This window comes from Thrips palmi, unplaced genomic scaffold (assembly GCF_012932325.1).
Source record: "Thrips palmi isolate BJ-2018 unplaced genomic scaffold, TpBJ-2018v1 HiC_scaffold_18, whole genome shotgun sequence".
Lineage (NCBI taxonomy): Eukaryota > Metazoa > Arthropoda > Insecta > Thysanoptera > Thripidae > Thrips > Thrips palmi.
This window is the reverse complement of record NW_023144627.1, coordinates 16,268,505-16,294,520: the sequence shown is the minus strand read 5'-3', so window position 1 is coordinate 16,294,520 and position 26,016 is coordinate 16,268,505. Positions and strand designations below refer to the sequence as shown.

The 26,016-nt window shown below is 59.9% G+C and overlaps 1 protein-coding gene across 5 annotated transcripts; it reads left to right on the top strand.

Moving 5' to 3' along the window:
• Positions 1–491: 491 nt before the first annotated feature.
• On the top strand, positions 492–26,016 carry LOC117645086 (tetraspanin-9). Of its 5 annotated transcripts, XM_034385004.1 has the most exons (8): positions 492–678; positions 13,429–13,473; positions 22,682–22,763; positions 23,006–23,197; positions 23,342–23,521; positions 23,597–23,741; positions 23,827–23,951; positions 24,384–26,016. In XM_034385004.1, exons 3-8 carry the CDS (start codon positions 22,701–22,703, stop codon positions 24,474–24,476), a joined length of 798 nt encoding a protein of 265 aa, XP_034240895.1. In that variant the 5' UTR covers positions 492–678; positions 13,429–13,473; positions 22,682–22,700; the 3' UTR covers positions 24,477–26,016. The 5 variants fall into 5 exon arrangements, with proteins under 5 accessions (XP_034240895.1, XP_034240896.1, XP_034240891.1 ...); XM_034385005.1 differs by lacking the exon at positions 13,429–13,473; XM_034385000.1 differs by lacking the exons at positions 492–678; positions 13,429–13,473 and adding an exon at positions 18,479–18,695.

Below are 26,016 nucleotides of genomic sequence, written 5' to 3'. Positions count from 1 at the left end.
AGCACGGCCAGCACGGCCTCCTCGGCAAACAATAACAGTGCGAAAGGGCGGCGGCGTGGCGCGCTCGTCAAACTCGGCGCCATCCGCGTTTAGACCAGATCGAGAGCGGATAGCCGGGGTGAGGGTGGTGATCTGGGGCAGGGCGAGGGACGGCGCCCCAAAGTCGAAAAAGAGCGGAAAGCCGCGAATCTTGTTTCCACTGGCAGTGGCGCGGCAGCCGGAAGGGTGTCCGGAGAACGGCGCCGCGCTCCGGAGCGCCTGGCGGGTAGGCTCACCCGCCACGCACGGCCGTTCGGCGGGCTGGCTGCCCTCGGGATCGCAGGCGGCGAGCACGGCGAGCACGGCGGGCGCTCGGCGGCGCTACTCCACGCCCGCGGCCGCGGCTTGCCTGCCCCGCCGTCCACCAGAGGGCGCGCGGCGCGGCGCGGCGCGGCCGTAGCGGCGGCTACTGGCCCGGCTGTACTGTTGAGTCCTCCTCCATCCATCCCATCCTCTACCTGGCCGCCAGTCGGTTGGTGTCCGAGCTCGCGCCGAGTCCGTGCAGTGTCGTGCCGTGCCGGTCCCTCCGAGAGCACGGCGTGCGTGCCGCGTGCGTGCCGCGCTTGACGCCGTGGTGCAGTGCAGTGGATGGATACTCGAGCGATGCAGGCGGAGTAAGCCGATCCCAGACACCACGCTGTGAGTATCGGCCGGCCTGTCGGCCTTGGCTTTTGCTTCTCTTTTCGGCCACCATCAGATCGCCGTGCCGTGCGAACTGCGCGCGCTATCTCTGCGGGGCCGGCGCGCCGGGCAGCCGATGCGGTGGGACTTCCCGCCAGGCCGCCATAGAGTCCGCCCCGCCCTTCGAGGCCGTGCCCTTCGAGGCCCTGCCGGCCCTGCCCGACGGGGAGTGCGTCGAGTGGCATCAACCTTATCGATTTTACGTCCGATCCGCGCTGGACGCCTCGGGGACTCGGACTCCGCCACGACGGCGACCCGGCGTCGCTCGCCTCGACGGCGTGCTCCCGACCGTGCCGCCGTGACGCCGCGGCCGCGCGGGAAGCGTGTCAGGTTCAAACGACACGCCATCATGTCCTCCTTCTCCCTTTTTCCGCCGTCGCCTCTCCCATTTCGAGCAGTTTATCTCGCCGTCTCGCTTCCTCTCGTTAACCTGCCACGCCACGGCGGCCGTGGCCGAGAGGGCCGAGACGAGCCGCCGGCCGGTGGGACGGACTTCCACGTGACGGACGCGAATGTGCGAGCCCCCGAGCCATCAGCCGAGCGACTCGGAGGAGCGCTCTCGTCGCTCCGTCTCCGTCGCACTCGGTGCGTCCGGCAAGGGCGCCAGAGAGACCACACTCTTCTGCCTCGCACAGCTCCTCTCGATTCCCAGAGCCGACAATTTTCGTGCGACACTCTCTGCCCGCACTGCCCCGCCATGAGAGCTGCGGTGGTCGCGGTCTGGCGCTGCAGAATGTATTCCAAACCACACGGCGTTTCGGTCCCACCTGCCGTGTTCCCTCGTAAACGGCGAGTACTAAATCGTTATGTAAAACCAGAAATTGAATGTCGTTCTCGAGCTACTCGGTGCGTGACGCCGTGGACGCCGTTTGGGAGAAGCTTGAATTGGGTTGAGTCGGCCTGGCGGCCTCGCGCTGGCCTGCAGGACGCGGCAGGACGCTGGACGCTGGGGGCGTTCCTCCCGGCCCTCGTGAAGGGCGTGTGGCAGGTATATGGTGCGTTCGAACGGGAAGTGGGGGAGGGGGGAGGGAGGTCGACTCAGCTTACGACTAGCGGTGCCTGCCCCCTCCAGGCACAGCCAGGCACAGCCACGGCCGCAGACCAGCCGCCACACTAGGAAAGTCTCCGGGGCCTAAACTTCCGATCACCGAGGCAGCCGCCCGCGCCAGCCGCGCCTGCCGCGCCAGCCCGACGTAGAGCCGTTCCGTTGCTCTGTCTCTCTCGCACCCCGGAAGAGGCGGTCCTGTTGACACTCGTCCCGAGTGCACTCCGCCACTTAATGCGAGCACAGGCTCCCTCGCTAGCGATTTCGACATCGGCCGCCTCCGAGCTCCGACTTTCGCAGGTGACTGTACTGCACTCGTTTGCGCGCGGCCCGCTCGGCTTCCAGGGATTCTTCCGACGATCCACAGCCGATTGGCCGCAGACTCTCCCAATTCCTGCCGTTGTTGCTGATTTTGTTGTCGCTGTTGCTGCTGATGCGGCATTTGCTGCCGCAAATTAAGCAAATGAGCAGCTTTCGCGGCATTTTTCGCGCTTGCCTTTGCAATTACGGCCGGATTGATGCAATTATGCGACGACGAGAGAAGGCCTCCAATGGATGGGTTCATTGTGTTCACACTGCACTCCGCCGTGCCTCGCGCGCCGTCTCTAAATCGTTCCTTTTTCTCGGCATGTTTTTGTTTTGTTTCTGCTTCACTCGCCCCGTTCCGCACGCTCCCCATAGCACTACTACCAAGTTTCGGCCTTAAATAAGAAATTTAAGAATGCATTTTAAAACTTTTTTTTAAACCACACATTGGCGCTGTTCTGAGTGCTTTCGTCATGGGGTTAGTGCGGGTTGTGGCCGATCAGGTCTTCGCATTCGCGTCCCGGGTTCAAGTCCCCGTCCCGCTGCTTTTCCTCTTTTTGTCACCGCCGAGGCCGTACCCAGATTAGGACGTTGCATTGATGCCCAAGGTCATCCCTCTGCCTGTCATGTCTGACCCGTCTGTCTGTCTGTCTGTCTGTCTGTCTGTCTGTCTGTCTGTCTGTCTGTCTGTCTGTCTGTCTGTCTGTCTGTCTGTCTGTCTGCCTGTCTGTCTGTCCGCCCATCGGGCCGCCCCGCCAGGTCCTTCTCTATCCTTTCTACCATTGTGCTGGAAGGCGTCCTGCCAGTGTCCTGCTCGGGTCCTTCGGAAGGAGGGGCAGGGATTGGTCGTGTTCCAGCTGCTAAGCTGTCGCCGGCCCTCCTTACCGCTCAATGCTATGGCGACACACGGGGGAACGGAGAATGGAATGATGCATTGGATTCAGCATGGGAATGTGCTGCATGAGCCGGGGCAGCCAGGGCAGCCAGGGCAGCCGCAGCGGCATGGACGCCGTGGGACCACCACGGGGTTCTCATTGGAACCGCCATAGGTCGTCACTGGACCACGGCTTCGTCTGGAACCACAGCACCGCAGCGCTGGGCGTCCCAGTGTCCCTCCCTCCGCACGTGCTCCAGGCTTTCCTTTCTGTTTGGACATTCACACAGGCTCACAAATACACTCACACATGCACACAAATACGCTCACACCGGCGCGCAAATACACCAGCGTGTCGCGGCGTTTGCCGAGTTTCACCTTGCACCGAGCATTACTGCGAGGGCTGGGTTTGTCCATGCAGGCATGCAGGCTCTCCAGGAACGGGCCGCTAGAAAAGTAAGTGGACTCGCGGCCAGTGTTTCCGCCTGGAGTCTCTCTGCTGGAGTGTCTCTGCTGAAGTCTCTCTGCTGGAGTCTCTCTGCTAGATTCTCTCTGCTGGAGTCTCTCTGCTGGAGTCTCTCTGCTTTATTTTCTCTTCTACGGCGTCTCTCCACTGGTAAACCCCCTTGTCGAACACGATAGCGGGAAGTACACGAGTACTGCGATTTCATCACGACAAAGCACACACACACACACACACACACTGTTCATCTATGCGCCAATCTGATGCAATCCTGGAACGTGCTCGCTGGAGAAGTAATTCGTGCGCTCGTCCTGCCCGGCTGGTTCCGAGAGTCTCGCTCTGTCTCTCTCGCACCTGTTGGGGCCGCGCCGTGAGTGCGAGAGAGAAGGAAAACGGGCCCAGCGTAGCGCGTCGAGCGCGGTGCCGCGCGGTGCGTCGCACGACAGGGTGCGCATCGCAGCATGTCAACGGGATGATCGCTTTCTTTGAGGCATCGGCCGTGGCGTGGCAGTGCTGTGGCGGTGCCCCGCCACTGCCAAAGGCAAGCCAAAGGCCCCTGGGGACAAAGGGACTTTCTCCGCCATAAAGTCGGTGCACATAACCCGGCCACTAATTGATTTAACGTTAACAGCCGCAGCCACTACACCGTGGGGCGTCGCAAACACTCGCAAAAACCACGACAAAAAAAATGAAAAAAAAATTGAAAATATTGTGATTTAATTTTAATTGCGGTTTCTAGTACACAGGCCCTTGCTGCTGTTGCATGGCGGAGCCCTGCGGCACGGCGCGCACGGTTTGCGAACGAACACAAGGACGTGGCATGGATGAGTGCGCCTGGCGTGGCGCGGCGTGGCGTGGATCACGCTCCATATAAGCCTCAGGGTGACAGTGGCACTGCTCCGCTCCCTCGGTGCACTCGCAGTGTGGCTCGCAGTGTGGCCTACAGTGTGGCTTACAGTGTGGGGGAGCGGACGGTGCGATGGCCCCGCGCCGCTCGCGGAAGCCAGAGATCATCACTACCACACTGCTGCAAACTAATCCAATTTTTACCTCTTCTATTTCAAACAAAAAATATGTACAGAAATTTTTAAAAATCTAGATACGTTTTCTCGTGTTTACTTTTGGCCGTGCTGCATACATTTTTATTTCATTTTATTTACCCCGCGGTTTTTCCCTCATCTCGTTTGTGGTGTGGAGCCGTGTACAGTGGAGCGACCCACGCCCCCTCCCCTCTCCTTGCCGCCTCAGCTTCTCCAGGGCTGGAGTGGCTCCAGGCAGCGCATCGCCGCTGGAAGCGGCCAGGAAGGCTCTCCGAAACACGGCGGACGGGATAGGACGTCCTGGACGGTCCACTGTGCGGTCGTGGAAGGCTGCGCCGGGCTGGGCGGCTGGGAGGACGGGCTTAGGTGTCGCTGGGACTATGGGAGGGCCCGCCGCTGCGCGCTGCGCTCCACATGAGCTGGATGGTGTTGGATACGGTGATGCCCGGGCGGCCCCAGCGCGGCCCCCTTCCCTGCGCCTTGCGCAAAGGCTTCCGTTTTACCAAGCGGGTGCTGACGGGACACATTAAGCGCCTCCCACCGCCGGGCCTTGCTCGCCGGCATCCACTTTTCGTATGTTGTGTTTCAGACAACACTGCCAAACAACAGGAAACAAAAATAGGAAGACTTTGAAACAGACTATCAAAATGAACGAGTACACGCCACGCACACACCTCGTCACAGTGTCCGCGTGAGTGAGCGCGGGGGTGTGCTACACGTGTTGTGTGTGTGTGTGTGTGAGTGCGTGTGTGTGTGTGTGTGTGTTAGAGAGAGAGCATGCAATGTGCACTTTCACTGATGCTCCTCCTCCTCCGCTGCTGCTGCGACCTCGCATGAACCCGCCGCAAATTCTCCCTAGTCATCGCTGTAATGCCCTTTGCACTTGTGTGAGTGCGAGAGTGCGGGGGAGGTCCCGATCTGTCGTCCGTAGCGTTTGCCAGTCCGCTCACGGCCCCGCCCCCTAATAGCGGAGGGCCACACACTCTGAAAGCCTCGTACACTGTTGAAAACAAACAAAAACGCCAGCATGTAATTAATCTTGCGAGACCCACCTCACGGTACTTGGAGAGGGCAACTTGGCGTCCCATGTTGTTATTTTTTTTGTCCTGGTGGTGGTTAGCCTGGCTACCAAGTAGGTTAGTCCTGCGGGGGCGCTGTGCTCTGTACACATGGCGCGGGATTTAAAAGCCCGCGTTGTGGCATCTCTCTCTCTCTCTCTCTCTCTCTCTCTCTCTCTCTCTCTCTCTCTCTCTCTCTCCCTCTCTCTATCCCCCTCCCCTCTCTCTACCACAGCACGACGGCCACTGCACTGTAGGGCCGACGAGCACGGACGCCAGGGAAGCCCTATTACGGATTTTACGCAATTTCTTTTATGAATTGGTGCAGAACATTGCCGCGGGCCCGCTCATGTGGGACGTGCTATTATGGTTGTGACACAGGGACGAGAGCTTGCGTGCGTGTGTGTGAGTATGTGTGCGTGCTCACCTTTCCGTAAAGAGCATGCCTTGCTATTTGTGACGATCAGGGCGTGCTCGGCGCAGCGCAACTCCAGGGTTCTTCCGTCACCCTGGGAAGAGTTTCTCGTCTACCCGGCGGGGGTATTACTGCTCGAAAAACAACAAAAACAACAACAACAACAACAACAACAGAGAAGACACCCCCGGGCGCAGGTGGACACGCAGCGACGCAGACCGGAGAGTTTTACCGGTGCTGTTGTTAAAATAGTTGCCGCCGGGGCTTGGCTTGGCGGCTGCCCGTTGGCCGGGTTGCCCTGTTGGGTTTCTCTGACCCCGCCCAAACTAGATTGTATAGGTGAAAAGGAAAGCGCGAAATTGTTCATTTCGAGTGACCGGCGGGTTGGCTGCAGGCCGCGAGTCGTTGCCCGGTTGGGCTGGGTTGGGCTCGCCTCGTCCGTGTCGGGGTCCGGCTGGGTGCGTTCGTGTAGTTTGTTGTGCAGCGTCCTCCTCCCATGCCTGCGGTCGTTCCGGGTCGTTCCGGCGGTCGTTCGGGCGGCCGGCGCTTAAGCCGAACTACGTCGTGTGGTCGGTGCGGACAGTTAGGCGTGCGCTTCCGACAGCCTTCTTGAACGCGCCCAGGGGCGTCCGGCAACGCACAGTGGGCCAGAAGACCGGTGGAGGCGGCCAAAACTCCAGACGCGTTCCGAGCTCCAGAGTCGCTAAATGGGACTCGACCGAACGTGTGACCCCACCAATGGATTGCTCTCCGGACGAGGAGAACTCGTGTGAAAAGGGCCTGTCAAAATGACGTCAAAATGGGCGTACAAGGGTCGTTTTTCGAGTCGTTTTGACCACCCTGTTCCAGGGGACCATTTCGCAACGCGCTGCCTTGACGAGTGAAAGAACGCGTGTTCTGGTCCGCACCAGTGCATCCCCCCCACCTCTTTTTCCGAACATCGCTCTGGCGGGCCTCGAAGCTCGTCGAATTACGACATTAATTTCCAGCCGAGATGCACATGACTGGCCGAGTAATGCAATTTGGGCGGCGCGGCGAGTCGAACCCGCGACGCCCACTTTCCAATCAGCGGCGCTGCGTCCCTCTCTCCGTCTCTCTCGCACCCACGGGGCGGGGCGGGGCGGGGCGGCTGCAGAGGAAAGCTGCCGAACCCTTTCCAGCCAATTCGGCCCGGCGAGCGCGAGCGCGAACGCGCCCAAAGCAATGGGCGGCAATCCTTTTGTGTTTTTCCCGCCACGCCGCGGGCGCGTTCGAAACGATTCGAAAACGGCGACCGCTGCGACCGCTCATAACCCAGCTGCCGTTTTCACGAGGCGCGCCAAGTTTGGCGAGGGCGGTGGTTTTGAACGCACCCGCGTGCCTTCTTCCTGACCGCGGCTTCTGCGGCGCCGCTCTGGAACGCGCCCTGCCCTGCCCGCGGCTTGCGTTGTGACCGAGTGTGACCGCTGCAGCCCGCAGGTTGGGGGCGTGGCCGCGGGGCCGCGGGGCCGGCGGGGCTGACGGTGTACCGGAGCGAAGCAGCGCGCTGCGCCATGCCATGGCTGCGCTGCACGCGGCGCGGAGTGCCCGCCGGAGAGATTCCGTGCAAATCCCGGGGAAAGGTCAGCCCAGGGAAAGAGGATCGGGAAAAAATAAATCGGCGCAACGAAAGGAGAGGAAAGGTCGCTTTGTTTGCGCTGCACACTGTCAGCGAGGAATCCTCCATTCGCGCCGCATTCAATAACGGGCCGGCCGCCCGGCGAACATCCCTGCCGCAGTGAGGCTGCTGCACAGTGTGCCAGAAGACCGGTGGAGGCGGTCGAAATCCCAGACGCGTTTTGAGAGTCCAGAGTCGCTAAACAGGACTCGAACCGAACGTGTGACCCCACCAATGGATTGCGCTTCGAACGAGGAATCCATCGGTGGGGTCACACGTTCGGTTCGAGCCCAGTTTGGCGGCTCTGGAGCTCAAAACGCGTTTAGAGTTTTGGACGCCTGCGCCGGTCTTCTGGCCCACTGCGTGCCGGACTGCCGGGCGAACAGTGCACTGCCCGTGCTTGCAGTTACATGACACCGGCCATTTCTTTTATTTTTCCCATCGCGCTGCTGCCTTTCGAGGAACCCCGGACTTTCACTGCTCATTATCAAAACGGCCGCCTCGCCTATTCTGCCCGAGATCATCATTTTCGGCGCTTCGGTGCGAGGGCCAGTACTGAGGCAGTGGGCCAGAAGACCGGTGCAGAGGCGAAAACTCTCTGGACGCGTGTTGACCTCCAGAGTAGCTAAATGGGACTCGAATCGAACGTGTGACCCCACCGATGAATTCCCCGTTCGGAGAGCAATCCATTGGTGGGGTCACACGCTCGGTTCGAGTCCCATTTAGCGACTCTGGAGCTCAAAACACGTCCGAGATGTTGACCGCCTCCATCGGTCTTCTGGCCCACTGTGCGCTGCCGCAGGTGCCCTGTCGGTGACGTCATCGGCCTGACGGGTCGGAGGTTGGCGGAGAGGTCAGAGCAGTATAGTGTGGACGTGGGAACAATAAGACCCAGCCCGCTTCGGTCCCTGGGCCCCTCAGCCTCTGCGGTGCCCTGCAGTGCCTGCAGTGCCTCCGGAGGGCTTTGTCGTCTTGCGTCACTCTGGCTGCCCTGCTGCTACCGTAGACTGGGCGTCGTTTTCGTCGCTCTGTCTCTCTCGCACTCACGGGGCGGCCCGGTGTAGATGCGAGAGAGACAGAGCGACGAGTCGGTCCACTGATAGGAATCGGAATGCCATTCAAAGCGGTGCACGCCACGCCGCGCCGCGCCCCCGGAAGGCCAGCAGGATGGATGCAATGCGCTTACGATAATTGTAAACCATTCCATTCTGTTTTTTCTGTCGCCCAGATTAAACAGAGACGATTCATTGTGATTCATGGCGCTCCCGTTTCGGACGGCGACGCGGCGACGTGTGGGCCGGCCGCCTCACCGCCTTGCCTCACTGCCGTCTGTTCACCGCGAGGTCGCGGCACTGTAGAGGCGCCGTGCGCTGTGCTGCGCCGCGCTTGGAGTGTCCTGCACTGCAAGAGGTCGCCATTCTCGGCCGACTAGCCTAGCCGCCAACGGGCGAAAAACGCGGACGCGCAGTGCAGCTATGGACAGTCGCTAGCCGTTTCGTAGTGTGGTCACTCTGGGTCACTTCACGTCAGTTCGTTATTCGTCACTTCTTTGTCTTCATCACTCTGTGTCCGTGTCTTCTTCTTCGTCACGTTGTGTTCGTCACTTCATCCCCTTGACTCTTACCTTCGTCACTTTGTGCTCGTCACTTCGTCACGTTGTGTTCGTCACTTCGCCTTCGTGTGGGGGGAGCGCAGCGGAGCGTCTCGTCACGTGGCGGGACTGCCGCAGGCTGCTTGAGGCTGGCGCGGAGGGAGTGAGATACTGAAAATGAGTCGAAAGCGAGCTTCACGTGCTCCACGCCGGGCCGTGCCTGTGGCCGTGCCTGCGGCCGTGCCCAGCCTTACCGCCTTCGCTTCGCCGAGGCACGCCGTGCACGCCGTCCTCATCTAGGACTGACTGTCTAGTCTACGACGTCTACGACTCCAGATGACCCGTTAGCAGACAGAGTGCCGAGACGGGCCGAGTCCAGCAGGACCGAGCGCAGTGGACTAGTGTCCACTGGTCCAGGTGCAGCAGCAACGCGACCAAGTGGCCGATGCACTCGGCAGCACCGCGTCGAAGAAACGATGGCCCCGCCTCCCGCCGCCGCGACACACTGTTGTTTACAGTGGCGTGTGCCAGTTTCTAGCGGTTTTTTCTTCTTCCCCGAACACCCGAGACTGTTGTTGAATTCACACCCCGGTGCTCCGCGCCGCTTTGCCTGGCTTTGCCCGCGGGGCCGGCGCCGCGGGCCTGGCCGCCTCAAAGGAGGGCTTGTGTTGCGTCACGGCAACGCGCTGCATTTTACGACAGAAAAGTGCAGCGCGCTGAGTTACTGCGTTTGCCTGCTCCATATTAGTGCCGCGGTCGCGCTGTCCGGCGCGGTGCTGGACCGGCTGGCTGGACGCTGGGCGGCCGCTTTCTCCCATTCAAAATTTTGTCACGATTGTGGTGGTTCCTTCGAGACCCGGATGTTAAATCGCTCTACTGCAGGGTCGAACGGCACACACCCAAAGATGGCGAAAACACAGTTTTGCTCTCCGAGCTAAACGTTGGAGCGCCAGGTCGGTGCACGGTGGGCCTGCAGGTGGTCAAACTCTAAAACGCGTTTCCAGCTCGAAACATGTGGCCCCATCAATGGATTCCTCGTTCGGAGAGCAATCCATTGGTGGGGTCACACGTTCGGTTCGAGTCCCATTCAGCGACTCTGGAGCTGAAAACGCGTCCGGGGTTTTGACCGCCTCCACCGGTCTTCTGGCCCACTATGTGTTTTCGCAGTGTGGGCATGTCGGACTCGCGTCCTCCGTCCGGTCGTTTCGGGTCAGTTTCCTCTGGCCGTCCGCTGTAGTCCGCCGTCCGCACGGCAAGACTTTGTAAACAGATGGCGCCCACGCAACGGCGGCCCGGGCCGGCCCGGCGCGCAGCTGGTCTTGTTAAAGCAGGGCCCTTTGCGGCCAAAGGGGCCAAAGCCCCGGCGGCAGAGAATTAGCTGTCTGTCTCTGTCGCACCGCGGTGGGGCATCGGCGGCGGCGGGTCGGTTTACCCTACCGGTTTGCAATTACTGCCTTTCTGCGCGGGAGGAGCAAAGCCGGTGAAGTCACGCGGTGAATTTCTCATCCGCGGCAGTGTGGTCGCGCCACTCGATTTGACAGGCCGCACCGCTCGACGTCTCTCCCGCGTGCCTTTCCCCGCCAGAGAGGATGGATGGATAGATGGATGGGTAGCCGAACCGAATCGCCAGCCACCGAGGAGAGAACGCACCCACCACAGTGGAAGACAAGACTCTGCTGTTTGCTTGTTACCCTCTTCGGCGTGAGGCCGGCCAACGAGTCGAGAAGATAATATTTGCTCCTGACGTCCTCTCTCCGCCTGCATTCGGCTGCTCCCCATTCCTCCGGACCTTCTCGTTGCCCAATTATCCTCCGCGTCTCCCTTCACTGCGCCAGGATGGCCAGGATCCAGGATGCGCGGTGGAGTCGCCGCAAAAGGCGAACAGATGGATCCTTGTTCGCGTGCATCTTGGCGGCGGCGCACGCCTGCACTACCCGTCCGCTCCGCTCTGCTCCGCTGCACCGCCTATCGGGGAGCACGGTGTAGGGAGATACGGTGGCGGCACGGGGCTCTCTAGGGGCTGCCCAGCGTGAAGCACGTTTTGGGGCGAGATAGGGTTTTCCCCGCTCACGAGATGGCGCGCGCGACGCTAGGTGGCCGAACCGAATCGCCAGCCACCGAGGAGAGAACGCACCCACCACCGTGGAAGGCTCGTTCTTGTTACCCGTGCTTGGGCCGTGAGGCCGGCCAACGAGTCGAGAGGATAATTTTGCTCCTGACGTCCTCTCTCCGCTCGTGCATTCGGCTGCTCCCCTGCCTCGGACTTCTCGTTGCCCAATTACCTCCGCGTCTACCCTTCACTGCGCCAGGATGGCCAGGATCCAGGATGCGCGGTGGAGTCGCCGCAGAAGGCGAACAGATGGATCCTTGTTCGCGTGCATCTTGGCGCGGCGCACGCCTGCACTACCCCCCTCCGCCTCAACTCCGCTGCACCGCCTATCGGGGAGAGGCCCTGCGCCCTGCTCGCTCGGCGTGGTGCCTGCTTCAGGGAATTCCCAGTTTGGCGCGAAGCGCCTGAGCTCGAGACGTACCGTAGTCGCAACACTTACAGTGTGAAAGAAAGCCTTGATATTTCCTTTTTCCCGCGGGCGACTTTCGGTGAATTCTGCCCGTTTTGAAAACAGTGTGGGGAGGGCAAAAGCGCGCGGCGACCCTGCAGCCCTGCCGCTCTGCGGTCTGCCCGTCATTTCATTACCTAATGGTGGCAACACTGAGTGCTGAACGCTCTCTGCGCTCTCCCAGCACGGCTGCCTGCCCGGCCTCACCTCTCCCTCGCTCGGTTCATGGCCCGCTATGCTGGACCAGCACCAGCTTCCTGTGTACTTACACTTATACGACCGGAGGGAGAGAGAGAGAGAGAGAGAGAGGGAGAGAGAGAGAGAGAGAGAGAGAGAGAGAGAGAGAGAGAGAGAGAGAGAGAGAGAGAGAGAGAGAGAGAGAGAGAGAGAGGAAATGAGATCCACTGGTGAGCAGCGGCGGCGGTTCACACTGCTTTTTCCCCTTCGAAAACAGGCTGCGGCGGAGAGTCCTTGCACCTGACGACGTTCCCGCTGCCGGCCTGGCCCAGGCCTGGCTGGACTCCAGGCGCGCCTCGGCCGCCTCGGCCCTGATAGCGGTCCTTATCTTATCAAGGCACTTGCCCGAGGCGGCGCGCGCTGCGCCCTGCGTTGACGCTCCGACACTAGAAACGCTAGACACGCTGGACACACGAAGGGCAGGCGATTTCGGAACGATCGTCGGCGGGGCCGGGCGGGGCGCGGCGCGGTGGGCGGACCCTGTCTGCATGCGACGGCCTGGGTCCTCGCCCTCCCTCTCTGCCGGCTCGCTCCGAACAACGCTCTGTCTCTCTTGCACCCGTGGGGCGTCCCCCGTGTGCGAGAGAGACAGCGCGACTGATTCGGAGCGAGCCGGCAGGCCTGGGCTGGCCTGGCCTGGCCCACGCGCAGCCACGCGTCCACTTGTTGCGTCGCGACAACGCAATTATCCGGGATCGTCTTACTCCGTCTGACTCGCCGCCTCGCGACGCGTGCCGGCCGTCTGTCTCTGTCGCACACGCTGCGTTGCGGGGCTTCAGCCTTCTTGCAACGCTGCACTGATTTTCAAAAAACAGGCGGTGCCCAATTCGGCACAAAAAAATTGAATGTGGCTGTGCCTCTAAAACGGTGGCGTTGTGCAAAAGACAAAGCGTGAGAAAATTCAATTCTGAATTAAAGGTGTCCCCAGCGCGCACTGTTCTCGAGACATCGGCGCCTGAAGGAGGTCCGATTCGGCATTCCTTGGCACGCTTTCCTGCGAGACGAGAGTGTGCCACACTGCTTTATGGCCGCCGTGGACAGATGACGAACCGAAGCCGTCTCTCTGGGCGTCATCGTCGTCATCGTCGTCGTAGGCCGCACATCGGCGGTCGAGACGATGGGAACCAGGGCCCGCTATCCTTTTGAGGGCCCGGCCCGCCTGATGGCTGTGCCAGGCCCCGCCAGGACCTCGCCCGCACAGTGGGCCAGAAGACCGGTGGGGGCGGACAAAACTCTAGACGCGTGCAGAGCTCCAGAGTCGCTAAATAGCACTCGAACGGAACGTGTGACCCCACCAATGGATTCCTCGTTCGGAGAGCAATCCATTGGTGGGGTCACACGCTTGGTTCGAGGTCTGTTTAGCGACTCTGGGGGACAAAACGCGTCTCGAGTTTTGGCCGCCGGCGCCGGTCTTCTGGCCCACTGTGCGCTCTGCCCGGCTCTGCCCTGACTGACACTAACCGCTGATTCCTATCCCGGTTGCAGGCTGGCCGCGGGCACGCGAACCCTCCTCGTCGTCCAGCATTGATCGTAAGTAGGCCTCGTGGACCGTTTAAAAAAATAAAAAAAAAATCCCGCGCTATTGCTGAGGGTCTGAAGTCGCGGCGCCAGGTGGCGTCCGCGGAGGCTTATTGTCTATAAACGCCGTGCTGGCTCGGCGACGACTCTCACAAAAAAAAATCTTCATTTCAAAGATAATTTTATTTTTCTGATTTTTGAACTGTCCGCCCTACTTATGTGAAAGGTTGGGTGTGGTTAGGTCGCATGGGCCGAAAGCAAAACTAACACTCGCGAAGCAGGTTTGGTTCCTGTCGACATGAATCGCGAATCCAATAAAAAGAGACGGACGACGAGAAGGAACGCACACTGTACACAGCGAACGAACGGCGTTTGTATTTTTAGCGCGCCGCGTGGATCGGCACGAGGATCCGGCTCGCCGGGACACTTGATGCCTCCATGCTTATCGCCCGGTTCGCACCAGCTGTGTTTGTTTCGGCGCAGTCGGCGCAGTAGGTGAAGGTCGCGCGCAATTCGTAATCAACGCGACACGCCCAGCACACTGGGCCAGAAGACCGGTGGAGGCGGTCGGAATCCCGGACGCGTTTTGAGCTCCAGAGTCGCTGAATGGGACTCGAACCGAACGTGTGACCCCACCAATGGACTGCTCTCCGAACGAGGAATCCATTGGTGGGGTCACACGCTCGGTTTGAGTCCTGCTAAGCGACTCTGGAGCTCGAAACGCGTCTCGAGTTTTGGCCGCCGGCGCCGGTCTTCTGGCCCACTGTGCCGCAACGCCGCGATTTACATTTCACCCCGTCGATTGTTTTATTTTCGATGCCTCATTTATTTTCCGGCAGTGTACCGTAATTACGGGTGAAAGATAAGGTGGCGTGAGAGGAGAGAGACATTTGGCCGCCGTGAGCGGGACGGAGACGGCGGCGAATGTCAGAGTCTCTCTCTCTCTCTCTTTTTCTCTCTCTCTCGTTCGCGCGGGCGGCGCCGGGGACGTGTGTGAACCTCAAAAGCGCGGGGAGCGAGAGACCGCTGGGATTCGAACCCCCGACCGTGACGCGGGCGGCACGCTAGATCGGGTTAGATAGTGCGAATAAAAGCAACGTTTAAAACAAATGAAAATTTCGTTGCAGTGCGCTTTAGTGGAGTGCGCTCGTGTTGGCAAGACTGCAACACTTTGCAGGCCGGCACGCTGACCGCAGGGCGAGCCGCAGGGCGACGCTGCGCTCTTTAGTCTTGACCGCGAAGCGGGCGAGCAGTGACTGCCTACCTCCCAGGCGCAGTAAGGTGGAGCGGACCAAGAAGGCCGTGACCAAGACTCAGGGTTGTTGGGTCATGGAGGAAACTACGTTCGATGAGATGTACCCGTTGATTCGGTTGCTTCACGAATCCACGTAATGGGATTGGAATCGCGTGCAGGCTGTGCGTGTGTGTGTATGTGTGCGTGTGCGCGCCGAGGAGGGTCCTTTCCCGAGCCCACCAACGGAGGCGCCTAGTCGTGCCGGACTGTCCGGTCGACCCGAAGGACCGCCGGGTATTCGGCTGGATTTGCATAGCCCGGCATAGCCAGCCCGCCGGGTCAGGCCGGGTCCTCCAGAACGGGGCCATCTCCTAGAAGCCGGTGCCATTACTCGCATCCAGGTCGCGGGTTCGACTCCCGGCGCCGTGCTTTTGTTTTTGTTTTCGCCCCTTTGTTTACCACCCGCGGGGCCGCTCACTTTCGAACTGCCCGCGCCTCGTTTCGCTCCCGAATGCCGGAGGTGTCGCCGGCAGACTGTCGCTCTGTCTCTCTCGCACCCGCACGGCGCGCCCTGTGAGTGTGAGAGAGACGGAGTCCTGCGGTGCCCCGCCGCCCCGCCGTCGACACGGCACACATGTGCTCGGCGCGGACGTGCGGGAATGGAGGCCGCCGGGAGGTCCTGGCCGTCCTGGGTCACGTCGGCACTGCCAACTTATCAGGTATTCCGGCTTGGGGCGTCAAAAGGCGAGCCTGACTAGCGTTGCTCAGGACAACAACAAGTCGAACTTGGAAATGCACTTCTTGGTCTGGAGGAATGCTCCGGGCGTGGGGAAATGCTTTTGTCCTGGATTCGACAGTGTCGTGCCCCCGCGCGGACAGGTGTAGAATAAGTGCCTCGAGGCTTGGGGTCGCCCCAAGGGCTGCCTGCCACCCTCCGCCGGCCAAACCTCCCCCTCCCCCTCCCTCCGCTGACCCACTGGACGGCATTGTGCTCGAGGCGGAGCTCACGGGGCGTAAATTAGATGCACTCTTGGAAAATGTCAGACAAGCCACCCCCTCCTCGCCCCTTCCCTCTCCCACTGGCCCTGCTGTGTGTCCATCGCCCAGACGTCCAGCCCCGCGCGGACACGCCAGCACACTGCTTTAGTGCGCCGAATCGGCACGGGAATCTTCCGTCTTGAATGAATAGCATCCCTACGGTTCTGGCAGGCCTCTTGATAGCGGGCCGTCTCTAATCCCCTGGCCTGGATTCGGCGTTAATGCCTCTAAGTGACGGGTCGAATAACGCGCGATGAACGGTGCGCCGCCTGTCGCCCCTTTCTCTCTCGCACCTTCACGCCAGTGCGACGGAGGCAGCGCCAACTGGAAATCAAACGCCGTGATTCGCCGAACCGCGACCCACAAGCCCGTCGCCGCGTCGCCGTCGCTGGCCCTATCTTTGTTCGCACGGTTCCCATCAGCCTATTCATAGCGAATACACTTGAACAGAGCAATGTCGGCCAGACTGTCTGGCGTATTTGGGAAGGTGCGGTCTGTCTGTCTGGCTGTTGGTCTGTCTGTCTGTCCGGCCGGCTTGGTCTTTGATTGACAGCAGCGGGCTCTGGGTCAGTGTGGAGTAAGTCAATGGGGCCCTCTTCACTTGATCAAATAGCAGGGTGACCCTGCCCCGGCTCACCGCTGCAACGTTGACCAAGCCTCAGCGCCAAGACAACAAAGCTCAATCTTGATTAAGTAAACGTTGTCCATCAGAATGCCCAGGAAATCCCGAACCTTTCTGGAGGGAGCGGCTGAAAAATGCTGGCCCGTCGTCCACACCGCAACACAAGGGCAAGGGCACATGACCTTTGAGTGCAGAAGGGATTCCTGGCAGAGTGAGCTGATAAAATCACGGTCCGTAGTCAACGAGTCAGCCAAAAAATGGCCGCTGTGTCTAGCCAGCGAGCCCCGCGCTCCGCCCACCCCCCCTCACCCTCCCCCTCGCTCGCGCCGTCTCCTCGAGACACGAAGCAGGACTGGCAGGTCAGGGCTACGCCGTAGCTTCGGCGAGGATGGGGCTCGGGCTTTTTAAGGAACCCCTCGTAAGAAATCGGGCGTAATGGCGGCGGCTGACGCAAGTCGAAAACCGAGAGCACACGCGCTAGCGAGCGCGAATAAGCGCCATTTATTTTTTACCGTCTCCAAGTCGACTCTCGGTGCGATTGTCAGATTGTCACCTGCCAGTCGCTCAATGGGACTCGAACCGAACGTGTGACCCCACCAATGGATTGCTCTCCGAACGAGGAATCCATTGGTGGGGTCACACGTTCGTTTCGAGTCTCATTTAGAGACCCTGGAGCTCAAAACGCGTCTAGGGTTTCGGCCGTCCCCACCGGTCTTCTGGCCCACTGTGGGGTGGTCCGGGCCGGGCGGCACCATGGCGGCACCAGGGTGGCACGGACCCACGCGCAACGCGGGGCGCGGCGCGCCAACGCGGTGCGGACTGCGCGAGGACTGCGGACGGCGGGCAGCAAGCACGAAATAAATGGGCCTTCAATTGGCAGCGAGCGAACACCGGAAGTTCGCATTTGAGCCGCTAATACAGTGCCGGCGCGGCCGCCGCGATGACGACTGTGACGGCGTGCTCGGCGTGCTGGAGATGAAACCTGACTGAACCAGCCGGGGACACGCGACCGCCCGCCCTGTCTCTCTCGCACTCATGAGGCGCCCCGAGCAGGTGCGAGAGAGACAGAGTGACGCGAGCGCGCCTCGTAATCGGTCTGCTGGCGGACCAGTGGAGTTCTCTCGACCCGACCCTAAAGTTCAAGTTCTGGCTCCAGGGGCGCGCGGCGCTCCCCAGTGGAACGGGGCGACCGCGAATCGCAATCGCAATCCGACCCCGCATAGCGTTAGCATGGCTAATTTTTTTCACATTCATTTTCATAAAGCAGTGGAGTGGACTGTGAGTGTGCAGGTTGCATGGCCTGCGGCCCCCGGCGGATGGGATAACCCACTTCGCAATCGCCGTCAAGTAGACAATACGCTTCCAATAATACAGTTATCATAGCGTGATGCAAGCGTTCCGCATGGCCCGGCCGGCGTGGCCCTTGCCTAGCTGCGCCACCTTGCCTTTATGGCAGCCCGTCGCCGCCTTCCGCCTGCATTCAGACATTCAGACGGCCAACGCCCCGGACGAGCCATTGTCGGGTGGAACAACTCCAAACTCGGGTAGAGCCATTCGGAAAAGAAAGCGAATTTTTGAGCTGATTTTGCTCACGAGGTTGCACACTATAACTATCGCCCTCTCAGTAATAATGAGAGAAAAAAGACATGAGAAACGCCTGTGAGGTAGGCCACCCTGTGGCACGCCAGACAGCCGTGTTCGACGGGACGGCCTACCCTGCACTTGGCAGGCGCGCTGGGAACGCCCGCGAGGTAGGCCGGCACGCCACACAGCCGTGTTCGACGGGACGGTCTACCCTGCACTTGGCAGGCGTTCTGCGCATTGCCTAGGCCGCTACACTAGACTGACTCTAGGTGGGGCGCCTGGAGAAAGGGCAAGCGCCCGGCGAGGTGGGGGCGGGGCGGGGCGGGGCGGGGCGGGGCGGGGCGTGCGATCGGACGTGTGCGATTGCGGGCGTGCTCGGCGTGGCGCTCGGCCCGGCACGCCGCGGCACGCCCCGGTACGCCCCGGCGGCACAGTAGAGCTCCAATTCACACGGCCAAACTGTGCGTGTGCCGTGCGGAGTGCGGCCACGCCGGCCACGCCGCCAGTGAGTGTTGCGAGCTCGGTGCGCGAGGTCGTGGTGGAGTCTGCGGCGCTGCAGCCTGACAGTGCCGCGCGCAATGCACTGAGAGAGTGCGCGAGTGGAGAGTGAGTGAGCGAGTGCATCGCAGCAGCCAGTGCCGAATCTCCGCGCTCACCGGGTCCACCGGGCCATGCCATGCCGAGTCAACTGATCGACGCTTGGCGACGGAGCAGCGGCGGCTGGCGCGAGGACTACCAGCACGACCTCAGCCGCCGGTGGGTAGCAGTGCGTGGCAGTGCGTGGCGACGCGTGGCACCCCGACGACGACGAAAAAATGAAAAGAATAATGGGATGGCGAGGAAGAAAGCGGGTTCCAAAAGTGGCGCGAGGATTTGAAATTGTCTTTAGTGTGTGTGGGGCGGGGGGGGGGGGGCGCTGTTGTATGTGTGTGTATGTATGAATGTATTTATGTGTAAGCACGTACGAGCGTACATGTGTATGTGCGGTCGCGGCGGTCGCGTGGCTAGGTTGTCCGCCGGATGGAGCACTTGCTGTACTTTATGCCGTAGTCGGGGGAGGGCCGTGGCGAGGCTGCGGGGCCCTGGGCTGCCCTGGGCTGCCCTAGGCACAGACCAGACAACAGGCAGACAGACAGACGGACGGACAGACAGGCGGACGGCGGCGGCCCGGCGAGTGTTGCCAACTTGACGTGATGTGATCCGGTTGATTGGCGCACCGTGCCGGGCCGTGCACCGTTTACCCAGGGCGGCCAACCGCGAAAAGGGGAGGCGAGCTGGGAGGCGAGTGGCAACGAGCAGGCCCTGGTCGCCCTGGGCTAGGCTAGCCGGCCAGTGGACGCGCCCCGCCCCGCCGGCGTCACACAGGGACATACGTTTTGCTGCCGTCGCGTTGGCAGCCTGTCCGCACTGCCCTAGGCAAGGCAGTGCACGGCCGTCGGGGCCAGAGGTGGCAGCCCGCGGACTGCAGCCCGCGGACCACTGCGAAGCACTGCCAAGCACTGCGACGCCGCGCCGCCCGCCATGGCCGCCCGCGGCTCGTACGTGTGAGTATGCTTTGGGGCTTTTGAGACGCACCGCAGCGCACTGGGCCACTTCCCTGCCACGCCGCCAACGGCTGTTGCCAGTGTGCCAGACGAGGACGGTGGTCCGAAAGCGCGTTCCCCTGTCTCTCTGGCACCCCTGCAGGACGACCCGTGAGTCCGAGAGAGGCAGAGCGACGAAACAATCCTTTGCGATTCCGTGGCATCAGACGACTGCCCGCTGCCGTCCACGGTGTATAAACTGGCTCAAGCTGTCTTATGGAACCGAATCGACAACGGGCACTGCTCAGCTCCGCGGCACCCCTCGACGGCACCCCTCGACGGCGTCCTCGCTGCCCCGAGGTCCCCGGTCCGCGATGCGCCGCGCCGCCATGCAGTGCGATATATAGGCCGACGAGTGAATTGGAATGTCAAAGCTGCGCCTAATCTCGCTCAATTGAGCTCGGATTCTGTCCAATCACGCCGACAAAGGCTCGCGCACACACACACGCACACACGCACGCACACTCACACGCACGCACAGCAGGACGAGCTCCGGGACCGGCTGCAGCCCATACCGTCCTCCTGGCGCGGCATGCCGGTGCAGGCCAAGGTGCAGGCTCCTCGCCCCTTTTTTTATTGTTCCGGCTGCCCGGCTCCCCTTTCCCATCACTTTAGCATGCAAGAATCAAGAACGAAAGCGCAGAGGAAACTCCCTCGCTCCGCGTCCGTCCGCGTCTCCGAGGAAGCGGTCGGCTCCATTTCTTTTCCCAGCCATAGTATTCACCGCTCGCCGCGCTGGCCGCGCTGGCCGCTCGCCGTCGGTGACATAAAACTGCCATAACGCGGAGGTGGAGGCGCGCGCGCGCTCCGGAACGCGCCCCCGCGCTGCGCTTTTGACCGCGCGTCTGACCGCGCTTTAGAACGCGTTCTGGAACGCAGCCATCGGCGCGGCGGCGTGGCCCTGGCTGCCTTGGCGGTCCGTCGGTCAGTCCGTCGGTCAGTCACGGCGAGGACGCAGATTGCCGACAATTTGCACGTCCATGTGCCGATGGGGAATACGCCGCGCGCGGAAGCGAAGACGGACGCGAGGGAAAAGAAAGTGAGAGAGAGAGAGAGAGAGAGGGAGAGAGAGAGAGAGAGAGAGAGAGAGAGAGAGAGAGAGAGAGAGAGAGAGAGAGAGAGAGAGAGAGAGAGAGAGAGAGCCCGTGGGTCACGCCGGGTCAACACGACATCGACACGAGGCTGCTAATGACATTAAAATGGAGCCGGGAATGAGCCGGGTCGTTTGGAGGTCATCCCCGGGGGTCACTTTGGCGGCATTAGGGCTCATTCTGTTGTCATTTTTGACGCGCGGCGACTTTTCATCGCGGAGCAAGGAGGAAAACGAGGAGAAGAAGAAGGAGGGGAAGGAGGAGGAGACGGAGACGGAGAAGGCGTACTGTGCGTACTGCCGGCGCGTCGCCGCGTCGCGTAGGTTCCCCGAAATGACACTCCCGTTACATGCCCCTCATCGCAGCGGAGAGCGATTCCGCGCACAGCCGTCTCTCTTTCTCTCTCTCTCCCTCTCCCTGTCAATTTCAATTTCAATTTCTCGCTCTCCCTCCCCCAGTGAAGCGAGAGAGACGGGGCCGTCGAACAGTGTTCGGAATCAGCCTGCAGTGGCACGCTCTGCAATTAGGCGTTCGAATTTTACGGCGGGAACGGCGGGCCCGCTTCCGATGGGACGGCCCGCCTGAGAATACAACGGCGGGCCACTCGGCGCCACTACTTTCGTTCCGCCGCTGCCACGGCCGTTTATCGGGATGTTAATTGAGGCGAAAGTAGCGCCTGCTTGACTGCCACCAACTGTGGGATAATCTAAGCCAACTTGTCCTAACCTCACCTAACCCACCTTGTCCTAACTTCACCTCACCCAACTTGTCATAAACTCACTTAAACAACTTGTCCTAACATCTTCTAGCTTGCACCTAGCCCAAACCTTTCTAACCTCACTTAACTCAACTTGTCCTAACCTCACATAGCTCAAACTTTCCTAACCTCACCTTACCCAGCTTGTCCTAACCTCACCTAACCTTCTTGAACCTTCCTCGGCGGCCCCGTCACGCGCGGCGAGTAGAGGGAGGCGGGGCCGGGTCGTGCGCACTGGCGCACTGTAACTGTGCCACCTCGGAGGAGGCCGGGCTCGGTCGGGATGCGCGCTCCTTCGATCACTCCTGCTTCGAGTTTCTATCAAAAGTGTCACGAGGTGGAATTGAGGCCGTAAGATCATTCCTGAATTTTTTCACATCCCCGCCAACGACTTTCAACCTACACCCGAACCCAACCTGACCTGACCCGACCCGTGCCGTAGCCTTGACACCTGCCGCGGTGCCTGCGCTGTGTAGCGACTCGGAACCGTTCTCCAGCACGCCATGAAGTCCTTGCGGGCTGGCGGGCTGGCCCAGGCCCAGGTTGGCCGTGGTGGCGGTGGTGGCCCGTCCCGTCGTCCCGTCCGTCCGCGCGGCCCGGCTAATGCATTGTGGCCCGGCTGGGGCTGGCTCGGGCTGGCGGCGTGGGGCGGCGTCCGAAGTGTGCACCTCCTCTGCGGTGGCGGCGCACTGAGCACCGAGCGCTTGCAGCAGCTCGGACGCAGCCACTGCCGCCAACTTGGCGCACTTCAGTTTTAATTTCGGCAAGCCACGGAGAGGAGTGATGCAGTGGTAAAGCTGCATTCCCTCTGCGGTCGCTCTGTCTCTGTCGCACCCCCTCGGGACTCCCCGCGAGTGCGAGAGAGACAGAGCGACGCTGCTCGGAATGTGTCGGCCGCAGCGCCGCGCCTCATCACGACCAGAGTCCGAGGATTCGTCACCGATTCCGGTTCCGGCCGACCGCCTCCCTGACACGCCCCCCCCCCTTTTCCTTTTTTCCAACCGAGCTGCTCTTCGCGGTGCTTCGCGCTGCGGTTGGTTGTCATGACAACCCGCGAGGCGGACATCGGTCTTCGGAGTCATCGGACCGGCAGAACGTGTTGATTAGAGGACGAACGGCCGTCATCACCGCCTTCGTCGAATTTACTTTCTGGACCAACAGGACGCTACCCTTGCCATTACGAGTTTGAAATAAGAATCTTAGTTGTAAATTTTTCAAACAAGAAAAAATAACGACAGCAAAACAGTTTTGGGGGAAAATATAGAGTGTTAACAGGGCTTCACTAATTCCCGTTCGTTGTCCTCTTTGCAGTGTCTCCCGCAAGAGCGACATGGGTCGAAGCGGCTACACGTGCGTCCGGCACGTCTTCTGCTCGCTGAACGTCTTCGTGTGGGTGAGTGATGAGGGGCTCGTCCAGCAGCAGGGGGTGCACTGTGCGGCACTGGCGGCACGCGAGAGAGCGAAGACGGCAAAACGCCTGTCGTCGGCCGGGTAGGCCGCCCCGGCGACACCGCAGCACCACGGCGTGGCGTGGTTGCCTACCTCGCGCTTCGCAGGCGCTTCGGCGCTTCACTCGGAGCGAAATGAAGAAGTCTCTGATTCCCTTCGGTAAAACGATCCCGTTCCCTGCTGCAGCTGGCGGGATGCGCCATCCTCGGGGTGGGCGTGTGGCTGAGGCTGGCGTACGAGGGCTACACCAACCTGCTGCCGCAGTACTCGCTGCTGTCAGCCGACTGCTCCTTCATCGCCATCGGCGTCATCACCTTCGTGGTGGCCTTCTTCGGCTGCTGCGGCGCCTGGTTCCAGAGCCACTGCATGCTCGTTACTGTAAGAACCTCATTTTTACTCCTTTTACTCAACTTTTACCCAATTTTTACTCTTTTTTACTTAATTTTTACTAAGCTTTAAACAACTTTTTACTTAGTTATTCCCATCTCAAGGCTCTCGTCTCACACTGTGGTTCCCTTGCAGTACTTCAGCCTGGTCATCTTCATGTTCCTGGTGGAGTTCATGTTCGCCACGCTGGCCTTCGTGTACCGCACCGGGCTGGGCGCCTTCATGGTGGACGAGCTGCAGAAGGGCATCCGCTTCCACTACAACTCCTCTAGCAAGAACGCCCTGCACAACCTGTGGTCCCACGTGCACCGTGAGGTAAGCCCCCTGTTGTTTTTGTTTTGGCGCGTTCGCGTCGGCGGTTCTTCAAACACGAATGTTTGCCTTGCGCAGTTCCACTGCTGCGGCGTGCAGGAGTACACCGACTGGTACAACATCAACGCCTGGCCCAAGGAGCAGTGGGTGCCCAACTCGTGCTGCATCTCCAAGTTCGCCAACACCACAGGTACGCGCCAGTTCGGGCTCGCCAACAGCACAGGTAGGCGTCCCGCACCCCGGCGGCACCCTGCGCGAAGCTACGCGAAGCGAGCTCCGCGGTGAAACCAAGTTTGTCCTGTCCGCAGATTGCGGCCACAGTGGCTCGCCGGACATGTGGTACCAGAAGGGCTGCTCGGAGCAAGTGCAGATGTGGTTCCTGGACCGCCTGCACATCGTCGGCATCGTCGGCCTGGTCGTCGCATTCATCCAGGTACGTGCAGTACGCGTCGCGAAGCTGCCCCGGCGGCCGTGGCATCGCCATGGCGATACCCCGTGCGCGAGAGACGCCAACGTGCCAAGCCGCTTGCGCGCGGGGTATCGCGAGGTCCTCGGCGCCGCGCGGCCGAACGAAGGGTTGCCTACCCGCCGGCGCACAGTGGGCCAGAAGACCGGTGGAGGCGGCCAAAATTCTACACGCGTTTTGAGCTTCAGAGTCACTAAACAGGACTCGAACCGAACGTGTGACCCCACCAATGAATTCCTCGTTCAGAGAGCAGTCCATTGGTGGGGTCACACGCTCGGTTCGAGTCCCATTTATCGACTCTGGGGCTCAAAACGCGTCCGGGATTTTGACCGTCTCCACCGATCTTCTGGCGCTCTCCAAGTCTCTCCCTACAAGGTAAAAACGACGGCCTGTTTGCAGCTGTTCGGCCTCATCTCCTCGATGCTGCTGTTCTGCACGGTGCGCCACAAGCGGTCCGGCCAGACCTACAAGTCGTACGACCACGCGTCGTGAAGCCCCGCCACCTCGCCGGGCCGCCTCACCGGGCCGCCTCACCGGGCCAACGCGCCGCATTCAAACGGGAAGGTTGTGTTCGTCGAACGAACTTGCCAGCGAAGTCGGATGGAAAACGAGTCTCGTTTTCGTGGGTGGATTTAATTTTCGTGAGCGGAAGCGGTCTCTGGAATTTTGACACGAAGCCGAAACGACGCGTCGCGCGACGCGGAGAAGAAGAAGCCAAAGAGACGCCATCTCATTTCATTTCATTTCCAATCTCATCTCATCATCCTCCATCCTGTCATCCTGCCGGCCTGCCGATCCGTTTCCGGTGAGGAGGAAGCGGTCGATTCGCCATTTGCTTTCACCATCCTCGGTGGCAGGCAGCGCCACAGCAGGCCAATCCATTTATCTGTACACCCTTCATGTTTGACAATAATGTGTTGTGATCGCTCTGGATCGAGCGTGGGTGAAAAGTGTAGAATAAACGCTCTAACCGTCGTGAAGACTGCCAGAGCTACCACCCGTGGGGTGGCCGGCTCTCTCGCAAAACAGTTGTAATGATTGTAACTGCACGTTATGGAAAGTGAAGGGAGCTTGAAGCTCCATGAGAACATTACCTGCTCCTATCGGAAGACCTTGACAGGTGGAAAAGTTTGCCATATTGGGTGTGAAATTCTGGGCAGCTGGACTGTTTTGTGATAAATATTAAGTTCATTGTCAGGAAATTGACAGAGAACATCCTATGTTATTTATGCTGAAACGGTAGCTTTTACATTCCAATGTCTATAAATATAACAAAAAATAGTTTTATGTTTTTATGGTGTGTAAAGTTCGTGGAGCCTAGCTGACCTCTGTATGGTGTTTACTGGCGTCAGCTAGGTCTCACAGTTCTTGCTATATCGATCACTAGAGATTAGACATTTTTTAAGGAGTAATATGGAATTCCCCACCCTAAAATTGCAATTTAGAGATTGTACAGAAATCATTGTATACTTTCTCCATAATTTAGTCGATGTTTTTGCCGCGGTTTCTCTTGATAGTAGCGTGTTAGCGCACTAGACATGCAGAAACGGTTTTTGTTTTGAGTCGTTTTAGACGTTTAATTTAAACGCGTTGCCATTTGTGTCCTGTTTTTTTGTCCTTCCTGTGATTTACCAATGCCCTGAAGTAAGCCACATTTTCGAAGAGCGGCAGCCGGAAGTAGTCTAACTAGGACGAGACCAAATCGATGGCGAAATCTTGTTGTATTTCTTAAAATTGGTATTGATTGATGAATGCAAACAGTGCATCTCGGTGCACTAAAGGGATGCCTTTCTCCTTTTTGAGGCGTTCACACCGCGTGCTGTTCGTACTGTCGCCCCACCAAAAAGTATTATTGCTAAGAACCTTTTAGAAATGTATCAGAGACCAAATGAGACATTATTGTATCTGCCAAAAAGTGTTATTCGTTGAATCTGTAGTAATATTATATTTCTCATCTACAGTTTTATGTTATTTATTTAGATAAAAGTTGGTGACTCCTGCTGCGTAAAAATAAACAACTACTGTAAGGTTC